Source organism: Varanus komodoensis, unplaced genomic scaffold (assembly GCF_004798865.1).
Source record: "Varanus komodoensis strain SLA01 unplaced genomic scaffold, ASM479886v1 scaffold6_2, whole genome shotgun sequence".
NCBI classification, from domain to species: Eukaryota; Metazoa; Chordata; class Lepidosauria; order Squamata; family Varanidae; genus Varanus; species Varanus komodoensis.
This window is the reverse complement of record NW_025336346.1, coordinates 22,118,879-22,137,352: the sequence shown is the minus strand read 5'-3', so window position 1 is coordinate 22,137,352 and position 18,474 is coordinate 22,118,879. Positions and strand designations below refer to the sequence as shown.

Here is an 18,474-nt window from a genome sequence, read left to right as displayed (position 1 = left end):
TCAAGTATTATGGCATGCTTTAAGGCTTATGGGAATAATGTACTTTCATCCTTAAAGGGTTATCTCCTGAAAAATAAATCTGGTTGTATTATTTTGGAAAAAATGCTGCAGATTTTAGAAGATAGTCTTAGTCTCATGCCTAATAAAATCTCCCAAATGCAGCAGCAGACTTGGGCCTCCCAGCTGCATTAAGGGCCTCCTGCCAATATTGTGAGTAGCTTCCACTCTACCAGCAGTTAAAGGAAACCTGGGATAGCGGTCAGGTAACTTGCAGGATGGCAAGGACAGTCTGTACAGTGCTGTAAACATAGCTAGATCAGGGTGGACAGCATGCAGTCCGCATGCTGCACGTGACTCCAGTTGAACGCATGCACACTCACAGACACTCATGCACGCTGCCACTGGGCTGCTGAATTTGCCAGTGAAATGCAGTGGCGCAGCAGCAGCTGGATTTGTCCCAGGAATGCAGTTTTGCTTTGAAATGAGCCACACACTTCCTACGTGCCTCCTTTTAATGAGAAATTGCTGCTTCTTGGCCTGTGGTGTTGTGGCAGCGAGGAGGGGTGTATTCAAGGGAACTGGCTGTGAAGTTGCCTACCCTTGCTTTAGTATTACTGGGACTGATGATAAATACCACAGGGACATCTTTTTCACTTCCATGCTTCTGGCCATCTCCACTAATTGTAAGGTTGTAACATTGTGTGCAAGCAAATTTACAATGCATCTAAGAATAACTGAGAGGTAACTTTTTGTTTTAGAATCGAATCCAGAATCTGTTCTTTTTCTCTTGCAGATGATGGCCCTTATTCCAAAGGCAGCAAAGAATCAGGTGGACTGGACACGGCTTTGGTCTCACGAAGGCAAAGTATACCAGGTAACTGCAAGTGTTGCCTGATCCGTGTGTTGGTAACAGCTTCAGTCGGCTTTTACAATAAATGCCTGCTTTAAGACTGCACTTTTGTTAGCTCAGTGTTGAAGTGTAATATAAAACCTTGATTCTGAAAATGAAGAAAGCTACATTAACAAATAAATAGGCAGAAAGGCATACATTTAGTCTCCCATAATATAGTTTTCGTAATACAGTACGTTGGACAGCTTTTTAGGGGTCATAAAAATGCTCAAACCAAAGTAACTGAAATATATACACTTCACCATTTCTTTAGTACCACTATAACAGACTGAAACATTTAGAGAAACACACTGGCCCTGTTCACACATGATGACAGGCCAAGGTTTTTTTGGTTCCTGGCTTGTCAGGAACAAGTGAGAATGTTGGCTCGCACCGTGCACTCAGTCCTGCTCAGGTAGAGTTGAAGCCCAGATGTAAACCCTGGGTTCCAACCTTGGCTTGTGAGGGAGGCAAGCCAGAGTTCCAGGTTTGGCTCTCATGCTAAACAACCCAGGGACAGAGTATCCCTGGGTTGTTTGGCCATTCCCACTGGCAGGAGGAGCCAAATGGAAGCAATGCAGCAGTGCAAACTAGCGTGTGCATGGCATCACTATTTTTTAAAACCACGTAAACCAAGCCACTCTTGTACTTCTCAACACAGTTCTCAAACTTTGAGTGCTGACCTAGTTTACATTAAATGCTGATCCAGCTGTAACTTTTACCTGCCTCTCCATGGTTGGGCTGCCTGGACTCTCCAGACAGTGGTCAGTGGCCACTTGACTTTCCTAGTGTGCCAGAGCAACTTGATGTTTATCATGGCATCCAAACCTGGAACTCCATTTTTTCTTTCCCCCAGCAAGCCAGGGGTGGAAATTAAGATGGTCACTTGCTGCTGCCATCATCAGGAAAGCAGACAGCTGTGAGGCCAAGCAAGCATCCACATTGGCAGGTCTTGTCAAAGTGCTTGACGGCTGACAGCTACCTGGAGATGCTAAGCGCTGATGCTCAACCTTGCTGATTTTATACTTTTTCCCTGCTTGATTACAACTTGCTAATTGTCCCCGAGGCAGAATCTGTTCTTCAGTATTCATAATGCTGTCCTGTGTCTGGCACTTTGCATAAATGATTCTGGCAAACCCTGTCCTGTCAATATTGTTTCCATGTATTCAGATGGTAGAAACCTTTCCATGATTTAGATCCTACAATAACAACAGCTTGTAACCATTTTTCACTGTGGTTATGGCATCTATCCCATCCCGCTTTCCATTTTACAGTACAACACTTTATTAACATTCATAATAGATGAAACATGATCTTTTGGGTTTGGGGTTTATTTTTAAGTAAAACCAGAGTTACTTCCTATGAAATAATTCGAATTCTATGTTTTGTCAGTTTTGCAGCCATGTTTAGTACCTTCACTGGTTTTACCTGTGTGTCACCTTCTTTTGTTGCCTAAAGCCCATTCCAGCACTAATTCAAACCTGAAGGCCATCCACACTGAGTCTGCAGAAAAGCAAAGGGAAAGTGACATTATCAAAGGGGCTGTTATTGAGCTCAGTCGTGAGACCATCAAAACTGCCTTGCTGGGTCTATGTAGATCCAGTCGATGAAGATGAACAGTTCCCAAACTTGGATCCCCAGATGTTGTTGGATCTACATAGATCTACACAGATCCAACATAGATGTTGGATGTGTTCCTCATCATCCCAGCCAGCTTGGACAATGGTGAGGGAGTAGAACATGTAGTCCAACAACATCTGGGGACCCTGCTTTGAGAATTGCTGACTAAATAATTTCTTTGTCTCCAAAAGTGACCACTCTAAGCACCCATAAAGATTCTGTTCTTATATCAAAAGGCCTTCCAGATAAGGTGGTTGTGATGCACCTGAAGAATGTTCTTGCTTACCAGGCATGGTCCATTTCATCTAGTGCCTGCTCATGATGAAATACTGAACTGTGGATGAGTTTTTACAAGACAAGCTTGCAAAGGGAACAGTAACTGTTGCCTTCACATCTATCTAAACATTAATGGATATTAACTGGGAAGAGCTTTATCGTTGGCTGTGGCAGGCATAAGTTTAGCCATCTCAAATTGCTAAATCATATTCCCCATAAGGCAGGATGTCACCCTCTTTGAATGTCTTTAGATTATTTCCTAAAAAATCCTCACCAAGGAAAGGCATCCTAACCTCCTCCCCCCCCCCCTTTTTTTTTTTTGGTCTGAGTCTGCTTCATTCCTGCTTCAGGCAGTTCATCCTGATTGGCAAATGAATGTATGCTTTTCTATGATAACTCCAGCTCCTGTACATTACTTTGCAGATGTAGCTAACCAAAAGTACCAGTGTGGGGCCCTCAGTCAGGATTGGGACCACAATGGGGAGACAAATAGTTAATGTTCCCTTACTTTAGAAAGGGAGAGAAGTTGCTAGCTATAGCTTTAAATTAATATGTAGTTTGGTTCATCGCTTAAGCTAATGATTAGGAATAGTCCATTTTTATTGTTATTTCTAAAAGTTGAGATTTTCTGTTATTATTCCCTTGAAGAAATGACTTGTATTTGTTTTGGATTTCTGCTTTGGCCCACCAGAGCTTATCATTCTGGCTTAAGCTACTCAGTGTTTCTATAGTATGTGTTCTTCCTGTTTAAGTGCTTTTACATATTACCTAAACACCTGCCTGTGTTGGATAGTGGCACTGACCCCCCCTTGGACATGATGTGTTGGCTTCAGAACGATAGATTGTACTGCATTTAAGGTCTTGCTCCATTTGATGTCTGGGTGAAAGTTGGGTAAGCTCTTGCTAAGTGTGCAGGCTCTCTGATGATCACTGACCAAACAGCCCTTCCTGAATTTGTGCCTCTGCACAATCCTGTACAGATCTATTCCAGAGAAAGATCCATTGAGTTTAACGAGTCTTGGTCCAATGGAAGTGGGAATAGGATAGCAGCTTATTCTTCTTGAAGAATTTCAAGGCTTGGGGCTGTTGCCACCACACGAATTGGCTTCCCTGTATGGATAGATGCCTTATGCTACACTGTGGCTTGGTACATGAGTAGGACTGAACACATACTAGGTTTCTGCAAGGTTTTATTCAACGTGGTATCACCCACCATGCATTGATTTTGAAATATGCACACACATACACATACACACACGTTTAAAATGGTAGTAGTGTTAAGGTCTGTGGGAGGATCTCAGATTTTGGCTGAGATAGAGAAGTAATTGCTTATGTTTAATTAAGAAGAGAGAATTTTAGTGAGAACCTATTCTAATTTCTCAGCTTAAATCTGTTTAGGGTGGGGATCCCCACACATGGTTAAAGCTAAAGAAATATAGGGGCTGTCAAGGTGCTTGACCCATCTCTGCTTTATGCATGCATTCTGAGAAAATACTAAATAGATTTTTCCCCACCTACATGATCAACTACTTTGCTCCAGGTGGTCTCATTAAGCAGTGGGCAGAAACCAATTGGCAGTTCCCATCAATGATGTAATGTAATTGAATTGTGCCTCCATCCATGTTTATTTGTCACTTCTTTGAATTTTTCTAGCGGAAATTTGTAAGATTGTGCCAGATGCCATTCAATTTAGAACAGCAGGGAATGGTAAGAAAATGTCTGGCACTTAGTGAAATTTTGGACCAGTACACTGAAGAGTTGCTACATTTTACCGTCCATTAAAATTATTCAATATTACAGAGCAATACAAAATTAGCATTGTGATGTTAAGCAGAGGCAAAGCAATGGATGAATGCCTTCCAAACCAGTGCTTTGGGCAGACCGTCATCCCCTACCTCTTTTTAAGTTGGGTGGAGCACCAGGATGGTGCAGGATGATGTAAATAATATTGACACTCCAGAACCACATGAAATGCATGATTCCACCATGACTGTTTAGTCTCTGAAGGACTGGACTGTGTATTCAAGTATGTGAAGCAGGGAGCTCAAGGAGATTGTCTTTCTGAGATCCCAGCTGTCTATGTGAACAGGCATTCCACAATCTTTCAGCTGCACCCCTGCTTGGCTGCCAGGTATGGGTCAGATTTCCAGGGATCATGCTTTCTAGAATCTCAAGAAAAAATAAGATGGCCCATTTCATAATTATCAGGTGCCTTCCAGAATGACAGAACTTCTGGATCTGGATTAATTCTCACAGATTTGGGAAGAAGTCCGTCCTAGTTTACAACTCTCAAGGTCCCTGGACTTGGAAAGCAGGTGGACCTTTGCTGACCTTTGCCTGATATCTGGGCAAGTTTCTCATATTGTGTGATAATACACCAGCCCTTTGTTATAGTTGAATTTCTTGCTTGGTAGCATTCAGAAAGGAAAAGGTTTGCCGTATATTACGTAGCTTACCTAGAATGGTCCATGCTCATTTGGATGCACCTCTCCTCTGTAATTTTTGGTTTGGATTAGATTGGATGATCCTAAATGTCTCTGCTGTGCAAATGCGTATATGTGCTACAGTATCACTTTGCAAATGGAGCAAGAGTCAAGGACACTCAGTAATGGAATGATTAAGAACATACCACCTGCTGTTTAAAGGATAATCTGACATTAATGTAAGAGAAAAGGAGAATAAGTGCTGCATAATAACCCCACTATAAATATTTATCACTCTTCAGCCTTGTAATGTACATGTGCAGAGAGTGTTTTACAAGTCACCAGTATTACAGGTTCAAATTGCTTCCAAATACATCAAAACTCACATGGCTGTTCCATCAAATGCAAAGGGGCACTAAATTTGAAAGACTAGAAATGCCTTCCCTAGATTCTCTGAACCACCCATGACCCTTTCTCACCTTCATCATTTCTTCTGCCACCTTTTGTTTATCTATTGATCTATGATAGACCGATTTATTCTTATTTTTAAAATTAGCTGATGTAGTGCTACCCATCCCCTAGCACAGGAGTGCTATATGCTTTCAAAATGTCTTCTCCTTCCGGATCAGGCAGAAGTTGCTTTACTTTCTTTTCTGGTGCAGCACTCCACCTGTGCTGCCATTTGAGGTTCATTTGAGCCATTTCCAGCCAGGTTTGGCCAGAACAGAGGTGCGGCACTGCAGCGAGGTTAGTTCTGATCATGAACAGGAAGGTGGCATTCATGTAGGGGAGGAGGAGCAGGGGAGGGGAGGAAGGCTCATGTAAACCCATGGGGAGCTCCTGGCCTCTGGTCTGGACCATGCTACCTCAGACTGTACTGGGCCACTGAATGACTGAAAGCATTATATGCATAGAACTTAGTGCATCAAGAGGAAAACTTTGTTATAATTCCCTCTGCTCACAATCCTTAATATCTCATATTATATGCTAGAAAAATCTAGATGTGCAATCATTTGCAGCCTTGGCTACAGAGGAGAGAGGACTTTTTTCTGCTCAGCCGACTCAAAAACGGTCTTGGGCAGGACCAGCATCCAAAGGGGGGGGAAGCCCCCCGCACTCTTCTGTCACCTCTTCTGTCCCCTCAGGTGGACTGCTGAGACAAGCACGGATTACACTCGCCAGTGGTTTGATCTCAGAGCTCATAGAAGACTTTTAAAATTCAGCAAAGGGCTGCATATGGCCTGGGGTCTCAGGTTGCCCCTCCCCCCCCATGCTGAAGTGAGAACAACTTTTAGATCTTCTCCAAGGAAATGAAAGTCACAGTCTTAAGAGCTTGTAGTGCTTTGGGGATCTTCTCCTATAATATCTCTTTGTTGCTGTTGCTGCTGCTGCTGATTTTATGCTGTTGCTGGTTTTATTTTCTTTAGAGTCCAAGTTTTGTGGGTTTTAAAAATAAGTGTAGTTTAAACTTTTTACATCTAGAAGACTATAGTAAACCACTTGCAGACTTCGGTTATTAGGCCTTATATAAGTATGTACATGCATACATACACATATACATAAATAAATGCCCAAGCGTTCTGTACCACAGCACAAACAATCCATTTTGAAACTTTTTTGAAAACCTGAATGATCAAGTAACACTTTTTCCATAGTTCCCTCACTGTGTAGCTTCTTTTTATTGGTTATTCTCATCATGAGTTCCTTTGTTTTTGTTTTTTTAAGTGGAATATTATTATAAATTTATCACACTAAGGACTGGGGGACCTGGGAGATCCGGACTCTAGTCCTCATTTCACCATGAAACTCAACTGGGTGACTTTCGGCCAATCGCAAACTCTTAGCTCAACCTACCTCCCAGGGGTGTTGTGGGGATAAAATAGAGTAATGTTAGCCACCCTCAATTCTTCCGAAGAGGGAAAAAAGGTGGGATATAAATGCAATGTAATAAGAAGAAGAAACTAGACTGATTTCTTTTTTATTAATAGTGCTATTGTTGAAGATACCCTTTAACTTTCTTTGTGTATTTTCTTTTGTCATAAACATCTTGTCTGTCAGAAGCAGAGAGACATGACATACATGCCCAAATAAATTAAAACGTTGATGCTTTGACTCCTTTATTCAACTCGATCATGTAACCATATCCAGCCAACTGACGTGCTCCCATTATTTCCCCCAGAGGAATTCAGAGGCATCACCATTGTGGAACTGATTAAAAAAGAAGGCAGCACCCTTGGATTAACTATATCTGGTGGCACAGATAAAGATGGGAAACCAAGAGTCTCCAATCTGAGACCCGGAGGGCTAGCAGCAAGGTAAGGCAGTCACATAGAAATTAGGCACTAGGGTAGGGCTGCAAGGGCTGTGTGTGCGTGTGTGTTTCAAGCAAGTACTTTGAACATGTCCAACAGTAAAGAACGTGCCAAAGAATAAAAGAATTACACAACTGGATTGGCCCCAGCAGTCCATTCTTAACTTCCGGCCAAGTTCGAACTAAAATATATTTTGGGATGGCTTCTTGAGGCTTCCCTCAGCATCACCGCCTGTGGCAGCTTGTCCAGTTGTGATTCCACAGATGTACAGTATGAGTCCTTTTTTCTCCACTCCCTGCACTTTCCTTTAAAAAAAATGCTGGCAGACTACTAAATCCATGAGTAACCTCTGGTGTTGTTCTGTGGGAAGTTGACTTGGTAGGTCTCCGTATTTTGCCAGTAAAGATATAATTTCAGATGTTCACTATTAAAGAGGTCCTGGAACTATATAACTGAGGCACTTTGCTTTGTGTACCACAGGAGTGATCAGCTAAATGTTGGTGACTACATCAAGTCAGTGAATGGGATTAACCTGACCAAACTGCGGCATGATGAAATCATAAGCCTGTTGAAGAATGTGGGGGAAAGGGTAGTATTAGAGGTTGAATATGAGCTACCCTTAGCTGGTTAGTATTACCATGATAATTCTGTTTTTGTGGTTACTGTTCATGTTTCCAGATGGCTTCCTCTTCTTTTGTTTTGTTGCCTTGTATTAACTCCTTCTGTCCAGAGAAAGCTTTGGATCCAGCAGAGGGTTTTCACTGTTGGAAAGGTGATTGCTGCCAATTTCCACTTCCTCCCACAGCTCCCAGTATCACCTCCTGAACTGTACTGGAGTAGTCTCCAATTTGCTGGAGGAAAATCCTGGAGAGTGCTAAAGGCTTCTCTCCAACTGGCAATAGTTTCCAGTGAATGAAATTCTGCTGCAAATTCTGTTGGTGGAAACTCAGTTTGAATCCAACCCAAATTAAGGCTGTCATCTGAGGAAAAGAATCTGAGTTGACTGCTCATACAGGTCCTTGTTGACGATGATTAAATGTGTATATAAGTTCCAGCATTAAATGTGCATATAAGTTCCAAAGAATGAGTGTAATTTCTCTTGAGACTATGTTTGTGTGTCTTATAGCGGGCATCCTCTTTGAAAAAGGATTGCCTTTTCTGAAATGGTGGCAGCCATGTACTATGACCTAAAATATATAAATAACATATAATATTACAATCCATCCCCAATCTGCCTAATTTTAATTAGCGAACTTTTTAGTTAATCAAAATATTTGTAAATTGCTTAATCTAACTGTTTAATCAGTTGAATGCTGCAACCAAAATCTATATGCTGTTCCATCAAGGAAACAGGAAAATTGTGGTGTCAGCAGACAGCACTATTACTGATGGGGAAAAAAGAATATTTATAGTAGGTGACCATTTATTGCTAGCATACTCAGTCTTCATTTCTTTTTATTTTGCTTTTACAGGCATTAGAAGTTAAATCAAGTACCAAATTAAATATGAATAAAGCCATGTTTCCTCTCGGATTGCTTTACACTTATGCATTCTTTTTACAATCTCAATCAAAAACTATCCTTTTAGCTGTGAGGACTTCAGTTTATTCAGCTGAATAAACCAGCTGGCTTATTACTAAAATCTGAGAATCCAGCAAACATCTAGATAACAAATGGCAAATGCTGATTGTTGTAAACAAGTGCAAAGTGATGCATGCTGGTTTGAAAAAAACAAACACAACTCTAAGTATACACTGTTGTGTTCCAGCCTGGTGATGATTGATCAAGAAAGACATCTTGAGGCAGTGGTGGACAACTCAATGAAAATATTGATCCAGGGAGTGGCTGCTGTGAAAAAAGGCAAATTCCATGCTGGACCCAATACAAATAGACTGATAATAAAACAACCAATAACATACACATCTATAGTGAGACCACAGTTGTACTAGTGTACCTAGTTGTGGCCCCTGCACATCCTAAAGGATACTATAGCATTCAAAAAGGTGCAGAAAAGGGAACTATAGTGGACAAGAGGCCGGAGCACCACAGTGGCTGGGTAACCAATGGAACTCACTAGCAATTGCTATTTGAGGAGGGGTAGCCAAATTCATGGAGGAGAAGGCCATCACTGGCTGCTAGTCCTGGCGACTATTTATTACTTCCTATCTGTGGCCAGGTGTCTAATGCCCCTTCATACCAGTTGCCAGAGCAAGTGTGTTCCACCTGTGGGCTTCCCATGGTCAACTGACTGGCCACCTATTTGAACAGTATGCAGGGTTAGATGAGCCACTTGACTGGTCCAGCACGATCCTTCTTAAGTTCTTATTTTGGCAAGAAGTGCCAGCTTCTGAAAGACGCAGGCTGATTTGGAGCTTATAGAGAAAGGGCAATGGTTCATCTTAACATTCTTTATGAATTAGGATTGATTGGGGACAATCTAGATGGGCAATTGAGCTGCATTTTAATGCTGTAGTTAAATATCATCTTATATTGTAGGCAAAATTCTGTTCATCTAATTCAAAAGTCCTTCATATTGTAAGATTGTATGAATGATTAAGGAAAGGTTATATTAAATCCAGAACCAAAAAATGAAGATGAGTATGGCAGGTTAGGTATTAATTCTTCCCTTTACTTCTTATCTACAGCCCCAGAGAACAGTGCTGGCATCATTCCAAAGACCATTGAAGTGACTCTGTACAAAGAAGGAAACAGTTTTGGATTTGTTCTGCGAGGTATCTTTCCTCTTGATGCTGAGATAGCCACACAGTTGGCTCATACGCAAGCAAAGATGGGAACAAAGTTTGGTGTTCTGTGTAAATAAAAACCATAAGTTAATTGAACTGAAAAAGAATCGAGAAAGATCGGCATAGCTAATAAAGAGGGTTTTTTGCATTTCTGCAGAATCTTAAAATCTTTGATTGCTGAGAAAAGCTGTAAAACAAGAGTTTTCTATGCATTTACAGTTCATGGCTTGTTTTTGCAATTTTATTATAGGAGGAGCCCATGAAGATTGGCACAAATCCAGGCCATTAGTATTGACATATGTTAGGCCAGGTGGCCCAGCAGACAGGTAATCTGCATATCGTACCACATTTGGCAATGGAGCTTAAATAAATAGATGTTCAATCAACCATATATGTGTAAAGATCTTGGTTTGCATCCTAGGTGTGTTCCTAGCCTTGGTGTCTGAATATATTGTCTTTTTCTTTACATGTATGAGACTGTTGTATTGGCCTTTCTCAAGCGATTTCTTGAATGCCAGTCTTCCAGGAAACAGAATTGTTTCAGGCAAAACCCAAATCCTGATGTTTCAAATGTATTGCTAATTTGCACAATGGATTTCTGAAATGAGCAGCTAGCTGCATGTTTGCTTTGATCAAGACTTGCACTTGATAATCAGTTGTGTGATCCTGTATCTGTTCTGCAGCTAAATGTTCAATTCAGACATTTTACCATCTACTCTGGATGATGTGCCATGTGCTTAGCTGCACATTTGAATCTGCACATTTGAATCTTTATGAGCATAGTGACTGTGGTGTATATTCTAGGGCTTTTAAATGATGATTTTTCACCCTGGCTTTCCATTGTGCTCACAGACTTCCACCCAATGGTTTGTTATAATCATATTTATGCACTGTGTAAGCAACATACCTCTCAGTGGGCCAAGCATTGGTTGCATGACTTTATAAGCTTTTTAGGAATCTCAGTCAGTTGAATCATTGTGGTATTTGCATACATTTGGGCCAGTATATAAGCAATTACAGAAGCTACAAGAGGAGCCATGCCACTAAAAAAAGCCTGAGAAGCCAAAGTCTTTTTGAGGGCAATGTATGGGTTCCATATGTATTCAAGAATCCTGCATGCAATTTTTCCTACAGGGAAGGGTCCCTGAAAATTGGGGACAGGCTGTTGAGTGTTGATGGGATTCCCCTTCACAGTGTGAGCCATGCTGATGCCCTGAACATCCTCCGCCAGTGCAGCCAGGAGGCGCTCTTCCAGATTGAGTATGATGTCACCATAATGGGTAAGGGGTCCTGGCATGCAGTCCCTTGGATGCGAGGGAAGAACATTCAATTGCATATTTTTTCACTGCAGAACTGGAATATTTTTATAAAGCTTGATCTATATGTAATGGAACTTGGAAAAGATGAACAGACATGGAGCTGCCGGGGCTCTGTTCCCACCAAGGGATAATTAGCTAGGTTGAACCATGACATGGTTTGCATGGGCAAAAGCAGGCAGGGTGGCCGGGTGTGGACATCCTCTTCCAGAGGCACCTTGGAAGAACTGCTCATTTGGCCAAGGACTCTGGCTGACTGTAAACTCTAATGAACATCCAGTGAGATCTGTATTACTGCCAAAGCTGCATGCACCAGTTTTCAGCCTTGGCAACAAGTATTTAGAACAGGGAAAGTCAGATCATTGCATCAGGGCAAGAACACAAAGTGGCAGCGCTGCTGATAAAGGTTTTGTATAGCTTTCTTTACTTGTTCTGTTTATATCTCACCGTTCTTCAGTTCCTAAGTGGTCTTCCCTTCAGGCATTACCTGGACCCAGACGTGCTTGGCTTCAGCAAGGTGCATCCCCTGGGATAAATGTGATAGCTGTTGGTGTAGGAACAACGGGGCAATGGACAGTTTTGTCTATACAAGCTGTGCAAAGGGTTGAGCTGGCTTGGCCGTACATGGAAGAAGTGGCTTCAGTACAACAAAACCTGCCCCAGTTAAGGAAGGTGGTCTTGAAGTTGATCAGGCAGCCAAGATGGTACACATTTCCACAACAATAGGTCACTCTGACCCAGTGAAGAATAAATATTGAGCTTCTCTGTCCATGATAGAGGTTCAGCTGAAGAAGGAAAAAGCTTGTGGTGCTGCAGCCCGGGGATAAAGGCCCCAGTGAAAGCAGGCATTTGCTGAAAAATAGCAAGTGGTGCTGCAGGCAAATTGGCAATCTTAGAGCAAGGGAAAGAGTCCGTAATCTGCCGGCAAGGTTTCCAGACAGGTAAGTCTAGACTCCTGTCCTGATCTTGAAGTCCCCCTACTTTTACTTTCACCCATACTGCACAAGGCATATGTATGCACCTGCACTCAGATCATATTCCTCAATGTACATTCGAAGAGAAAAAAATAATAGGGGGCTTTGTATTCTCATGCTTTAACACTGACAGTAAATGTAAATGTGATTCTGTTTTAATTTGATGGATTGATTTGAATTGTCTACTGGTTCTTGTTGTCTGCTGATATTTATTGTGCTGGGAAAGCAAAGGCTTAAGAGTTGGGAATCTGCTAAACGTGTCCATCTCTGTGGCACAAAGCCCCAGTCCTTGCAGCCTCTGCTTTTAATATGAGGTTAGTTTTCCCAATACTAAATCTTGACAGCTCCAAGCACCCACAACCATGTCTTTGTTCTGTAAAGAGTTCATCGCCAGCTTTGTTGCTTCTTCCTTTTATGACCTGATCAAAGACCTGTATCATGTTTCTGCACTTCTGCCCTGCCAACACTGCAAAAGGACTGCGTGGTCCTTGCTCTCCAAGCCCTCAGCATGGATCTACATCCCAGTCCTTACCCATTTCAATGCCACAGCCTCCTCTGTAGATTTTGCTGTCTTGCCCTCATTGTCTCACCTCCACCCCACACTCTGTTGCCCAAATCGTCTGCCTTTCTCGTCACTCGAGGGAAAGAGCATGTCCCTCTTTTATCCCCTGCATTGCCTTTCTGTCTTCTTCCAGATTCAGAAGAAGCTCCTTCACCTTTCTTTAAAACCCTTTTATGTCTGATTCCCCTTATCCTGCCATTCCACTCTACCCTACACCCCTTTCTCTGACTTTTGTACCGCCAGCTCCACCACCCTTTGGCTTCCAAAACTCACTTGCACCCTCAAAAGGCTCTACTCTTCCCTGCCCTTTATTGGGAACAACCTTCCAGAATGCATGTGTGAGTTTTCCTCTCTCCCTTCAGATCATTTCTCAAGACAGCTGTGCGCCTTTTGGCTCGTCCCCCAGCACCAGCCCCAGCTCTCCTGCAGCCTCATACTGCCCACCTGCTTTTTCTAGCCTGCCATTTGCCTGTTGTTTCCATCTCCTGCGATGAAATTTTGCAAGTTCATTGGGGATGGGGCTTTCCATGTATACACTGTAAAGGGCCAGGCACACTAATATTAAGAGAACACGAAGAAACCCCCTCAGCGGGAACAGAAGGGTGATGTCCCTCGGAGCAGCATGTGCATCTTTGGGCAAGTCTGTCTTCTCCCTCTGACACTCACTTTTGGAGAAAATAAAAGAAAGGTGTACAATTAAAATAGGTGCGGTGTATGAACTGAAATCTTCTCCCAATGCTGCTGATGCCTGCGGTCTCTGTGCAGCCTGTTTTCTGTTCCCCAGATGTCCTTCCGTATGGCTTTCTGGATCACATTTGCTCTGTTCAGTATCCCTTTTTTATTTGCATCTCTGTGTGCACGTCAGCTCTGGCTACAGGGTTGTACTTCCAGAACAGGTACCTGGTCATATCTAGTCCCGTCAGTGCGTGTGTGATAGCCAGGAATGGTTGGCGTCTCACACCCATGTCTGAGGAAAAAGGCAGAGTTGGCTGCTACTTTCTAGGCTGAATGGAACCCCTGGATGGAAAGAGGGGAAGAGAACCCTGGTGGCTTCTGTTTTATAGGCTGCAGGAGAGCAAAGCCTGGCTCACAATGTTTGGAGGTACACAATCTCTTCAAGCTTTTAAATCTCACAGAACTTGTGTGGGAGGCATGGCATTTCTGTATAGCAATTTAGAATAGTTCATACTGGAAAATTCTGAACAGAATGTACAAATGATGAGTTTAAGGTTACTGCTGTGTCCAAAGCTGCGTTGGCTGTAGAAGCTCAGTGAACTGTTGCAGAGTGTAATGCCTCTGGGGAGAAACAGACTTGACGGCCTATTTTTAAAGCTCCTTCCCCCGCCTCCACTAAACCTGTGAACCATATCACCATAGTTAAGCTCTGGAGCCGAGAAAGGAAAATACTAATGGTACCCAATTATAATTCTAACTTGCCATCAGATTAGTAAATCAAATATGGTGAAATTTCAGAAAATTTCTAGATGCGACTGGGGACTATTGAGCTGTTTTTCCAAAATGAAAACTGTTAAGACATGTGCTACTGAGTGTGTGTGTGAGTGAGAGAGAAATGACTGGAAAAACTATCCAATATTTGCCATGCAAGGCTTCTGTCAGTGACAATTTCCAGCCTCACATTTGAGTGGGGTGGGTTGAAGTTATGCTGGGTTATCTTTTCATAGAGGTGCCATGTTAACCTGTTGACAAGACGTGACATACCAGCCCAACGACACTTGATGTTGAGGCTGGAATCCTGTGGTCCACGGGAGAGGCATCTCAGGGACTGAAGGACTGTCTCAAACTCCCCCTCCAAGGACAGAAAAAGAGGTGCTACTCTTGGAGAAGGAGAGCTACCTTGACTCTTCACCCCTTGAATCAGCTTTGGCTGCTGTGTGCAATGATGTGTGCTCAGAAAGAGATGGAAGAAGTGTGACCCTGTTGATTCGCTTTTGATACCAGATGTTGTGTGTGCACGTACTGTCAAACATGGTTGCAGGAGGCTAATCATGCTATTTTTAATTATTCAGATTTGGAGGATAAGACTACTTGTGAGACTGTCTAGCCACAAGCTGCAGCTCAAGGTCCTCAAGGCAGTAGAAGGTATTAGCCCAAGGGCGGACAGGAATGCAGATCATACCAGCCATGGGAAGGAAGGGGAGTTACAGTCTGTGAGAGGAGACATTGAATTGGAAGGTGCATCTCATGGAGACCAACCTTCCACTTCAGAGGTGGACCCAGTGACTTGGTGCCAACACTGGTGGGAGGCCCACCTAGGGCACCACTGGTGAAGCAGAGGCATGCCCATTTCTCAGCATGCTTCCTCCAGGGTTGGGGTGCAGACAGGTTCATAAGGAAAACTTTGGGAAGTTGATATTTAGTTATTTATTCATTATTTATTTAGGTGACTTCTATGCCGCCCCATTTGCTGAAGCCTCAGGGCGGCTCACAAACCATAAATAAATAAAATTCAATAAAACAATATAAATTAACAATATAAATTAAGTCGCCCTGGCCAAAGAATAAAATGAATAAATAATATTAACAATTAAAATAACATTTGAATAAAAAGGTCTTCGCCTGGCACCGAAAAACAAATAACGACGGCGCCAGGCGGACCTCTCTGGGGAGCGCATTCCATAGATTGGGCACCACCGCAGAGAAAGCCCTCCTCCGAGTACTTACCCTCCTAATTTCCTTCACAGAGGGTTCCCGGAGAAGGGCCTCTCCTGCTGATCTCAAGGGGTGGGCAGGCATATATGGACGTAAGTGCTACTTCAGGTAACCAGGACCCAATCCGTTAAGGGCTTTATAGGTCATCACCAACACCTTGAATTGGGCCCGGACTTCAGTGGGAAGCCAGTGAAGCTGACGGAGGACTGGAGTAATGTGAACATAACGCCCAGTCCCCGTCAGCAACCTGGCAGCTCTGTTTTGAACCAGTTGAAGTATCTGGACCATCTTCAAGGATAGCCCCACGTAGAGCACGTTACAGAAGTCAAGTCAGGAAGTCACCAACGCGTGTGTCACTGTCGTCAGGCAGTTGTTCTCCAGGTAGGAGCACAGCTGATGGATCAGCTGAAGCTGAAAGAAAGCGCTCCTTGCCACTGCTGTCACCTGAGCTTCCAGTGAAAGATCTGGGTCGAGGAGCACTCCCAAGCTGCGGACCTTGTCCCTAAGAGGGAGTGCAACCCCATTCAGGACTAGGTGCAATTCACCCTCCCCGAAGCCCGATCCGCCAACCAACAGGACCTCTGTCTTGTCTGGATTGAGCTTCATTTTATTGGCCCTCATCCAGCCGATTACCTCAGCCAGGCACCAGTTCAGCACAGCCACTGCCTCACCTGGATTGGTGGAAAACGAGAGGTAGAGCTGGTATCATCAGCATACTGATGATTCCGCAGCCCACACCTCCTGATGACCTCTCCCAGTGGTTTCATGTAGACGTTAAACAGCAAAGGGGGCAAAATGGATCCCTGCGGTACTCCATGGCATAGCTGCCATGGTGCAGAGCCATAGTCCCCCAGCACCACCTTCTGGAATCGGCCATTGAGATAGGAGCGGAACCACTGCAAAGCAGTGCCTCCGACCCCCAATCCCGCTAGCCGATCCAGAAGGATACCATGGTCGATGGTATCGAAAGCCGCTGAGAGGTCCAGAAGAACCAACAGGGATGTACTTCCCCTGTCTTTCTCCCTGCACAGGTCATCGTACAGGGCGACCAAGGCAGATTCAGTACCGTACCCGGGTCTGAAGCCGGACTGAAATGGGTCCAGATAATCAGTTTCATCCAAGAGTGCTTGGAGTTGTCCCGCCACCACCCGCTCCAACACCTTGCCCAGAAACGGGATGTTGGCCACTGGTCTATAATTAGTGGCCATCTCTGGATCCAGTGACGCCTTCTTCAGGACAGGTCGGACTACCGCCTCTTTTAAAGGGACAGGCACTCGCCCCTCCCTCAGGGAAGTGTTAATCACTTCCAAGATCCAGATCCCAATCCTGTGGTTGGTGTTGTTTATTAACCAAGATGAGCAAGAGTCATGTTCTTCTTGGTGTCTGCTCAGAGACTTACATGGAACAGTAAAGATTATTAAGCAAAGAAACAGTGTGAGACTGTGCTGGTCCGAGGGAGAAACATGCCCTATGACAGCACTGACCAAGGTTTCCTTCTGGAATAACTGTCAGGGTTGGTAGTGGAGGGCACTGCATTGCAGTGGTTCTGCTCCTACTTGGACTGCTAATTCCAGAAGGTGGTCCGAGAATATTGTTCAGTCCTGTGAATTCTCCAGCATGGAGTTTCTCAGGGGTCTGTTCTGTCCCCCAGGCTATGTAGCATTTACATGAAACCACTGAGTGTTGTCATCTGGAGCTTTGTGGTGTGTCATCTTAAGGATGCTTTCTCCTTTTCATCTTCTGCAAGGGAGGCTGTGGATGTGCTATCCTGGTACCTGGCTGTGACAATGGACTGGATGCGGGCTCACAAAATGGAGCTTAATCCAGGCAAGACTGAGATGTGATTAGTGGGTGCTTCCTCTGACTGGATGGAAAGAGTTTAACTTGGGGTTGCATTCCCCTTGAAGGATCAGGTTCATAGCCTGCAGTTTCTCCTTGAGACCTGTTTTCCCCATGAGACTCAGGTGGCCTCCGTGGCATGGAGTGTCATCTTGAACTATGCCCTTATCTGGACAGAGATAAATTGGTGCTCTGGTATTCTCTAAATTACATTGTTGTAGCGTACTCTATGTTGGGCTGTCCTCGAAGACTGGTCATAAGCTGTAGCCTGTGGAAACTGTGGCAGTAGGTCTAGACATATGAAACCAGTTCTGGCCCACTTGTCTTGGTTGTTTATATGTTTCCAAACCCAATTCAAGGAGCAGGTTAGGGTTAGAAAGGTTAGGTTAGGTTAGGTTAGAAAACCTTGCATGGCTTCGGACCATAGTACTTGATGGAGTGCCTCTCCTAAGGACAACACACCTGACACTAGACAAACAACCTGGACCTTCCTCCAAATGCCCACTCTGAGGAGGGCTTGCAGGGCAGCAACAAGGAGAGGATGTTCCCAGTGGTGGCCCTTGTTTACAGAATGAACTTCCCAGTGAGGCCATATGGCGCCAAACTTGTCAGCTTTTGGTGCCAGGTTAAGACAGCCCTTTATGTCAAGGTCTTTCAAGATGTACTGGGATAGTCGAGGGCTTGTGTGGATTGCACATTCCAGGTGTTTCACAAGGCTACTCTTCATCATCTGTTATTTTATCTGTTATTTTATCTGCACATTTTTGTATTTTGGAAAGATTTATGGTATTTTATTGTATTGTTTTTAAGAATGCTTGTAAACAATGCAGATTGCTTTGGCTATTGAGCA

At 43.7% G+C, this 18,474-nt stretch overlaps 1 protein-coding gene across 4 annotated transcripts in view; it reads left to right on the top strand.

The window, feature by feature from the left end:
* GRIP2 (glutamate receptor interacting protein 2) overlaps positions 1-18,474 on the top strand; it is a 148,302-nt gene that overhangs the window by 47,821 nt on the left and 82,007 nt on the right. For all 4 annotated transcript variants that reach the window (XM_044451555.1, XM_044451554.1, XM_044451553.1 and 1 more), the window contains exons 2-7: positions 794-874; positions 7,388-7,523; positions 8,001-8,146; positions 10,165-10,251; positions 10,514-10,589; positions 11,398-11,543. In XM_044451555.1, the coding sequence (XP_044307490.1) occupies positions 794-874; positions 7,388-7,523; positions 8,001-8,146; positions 10,165-10,251; positions 10,514-10,589; positions 11,398-11,543 (672 nt within the window). The remainder of the gene's footprint in view (positions 1-793; positions 875-7,387; positions 7,524-8,000; positions 8,147-10,164; positions 10,252-10,513; positions 10,590-11,397; positions 11,544-18,474) is intronic.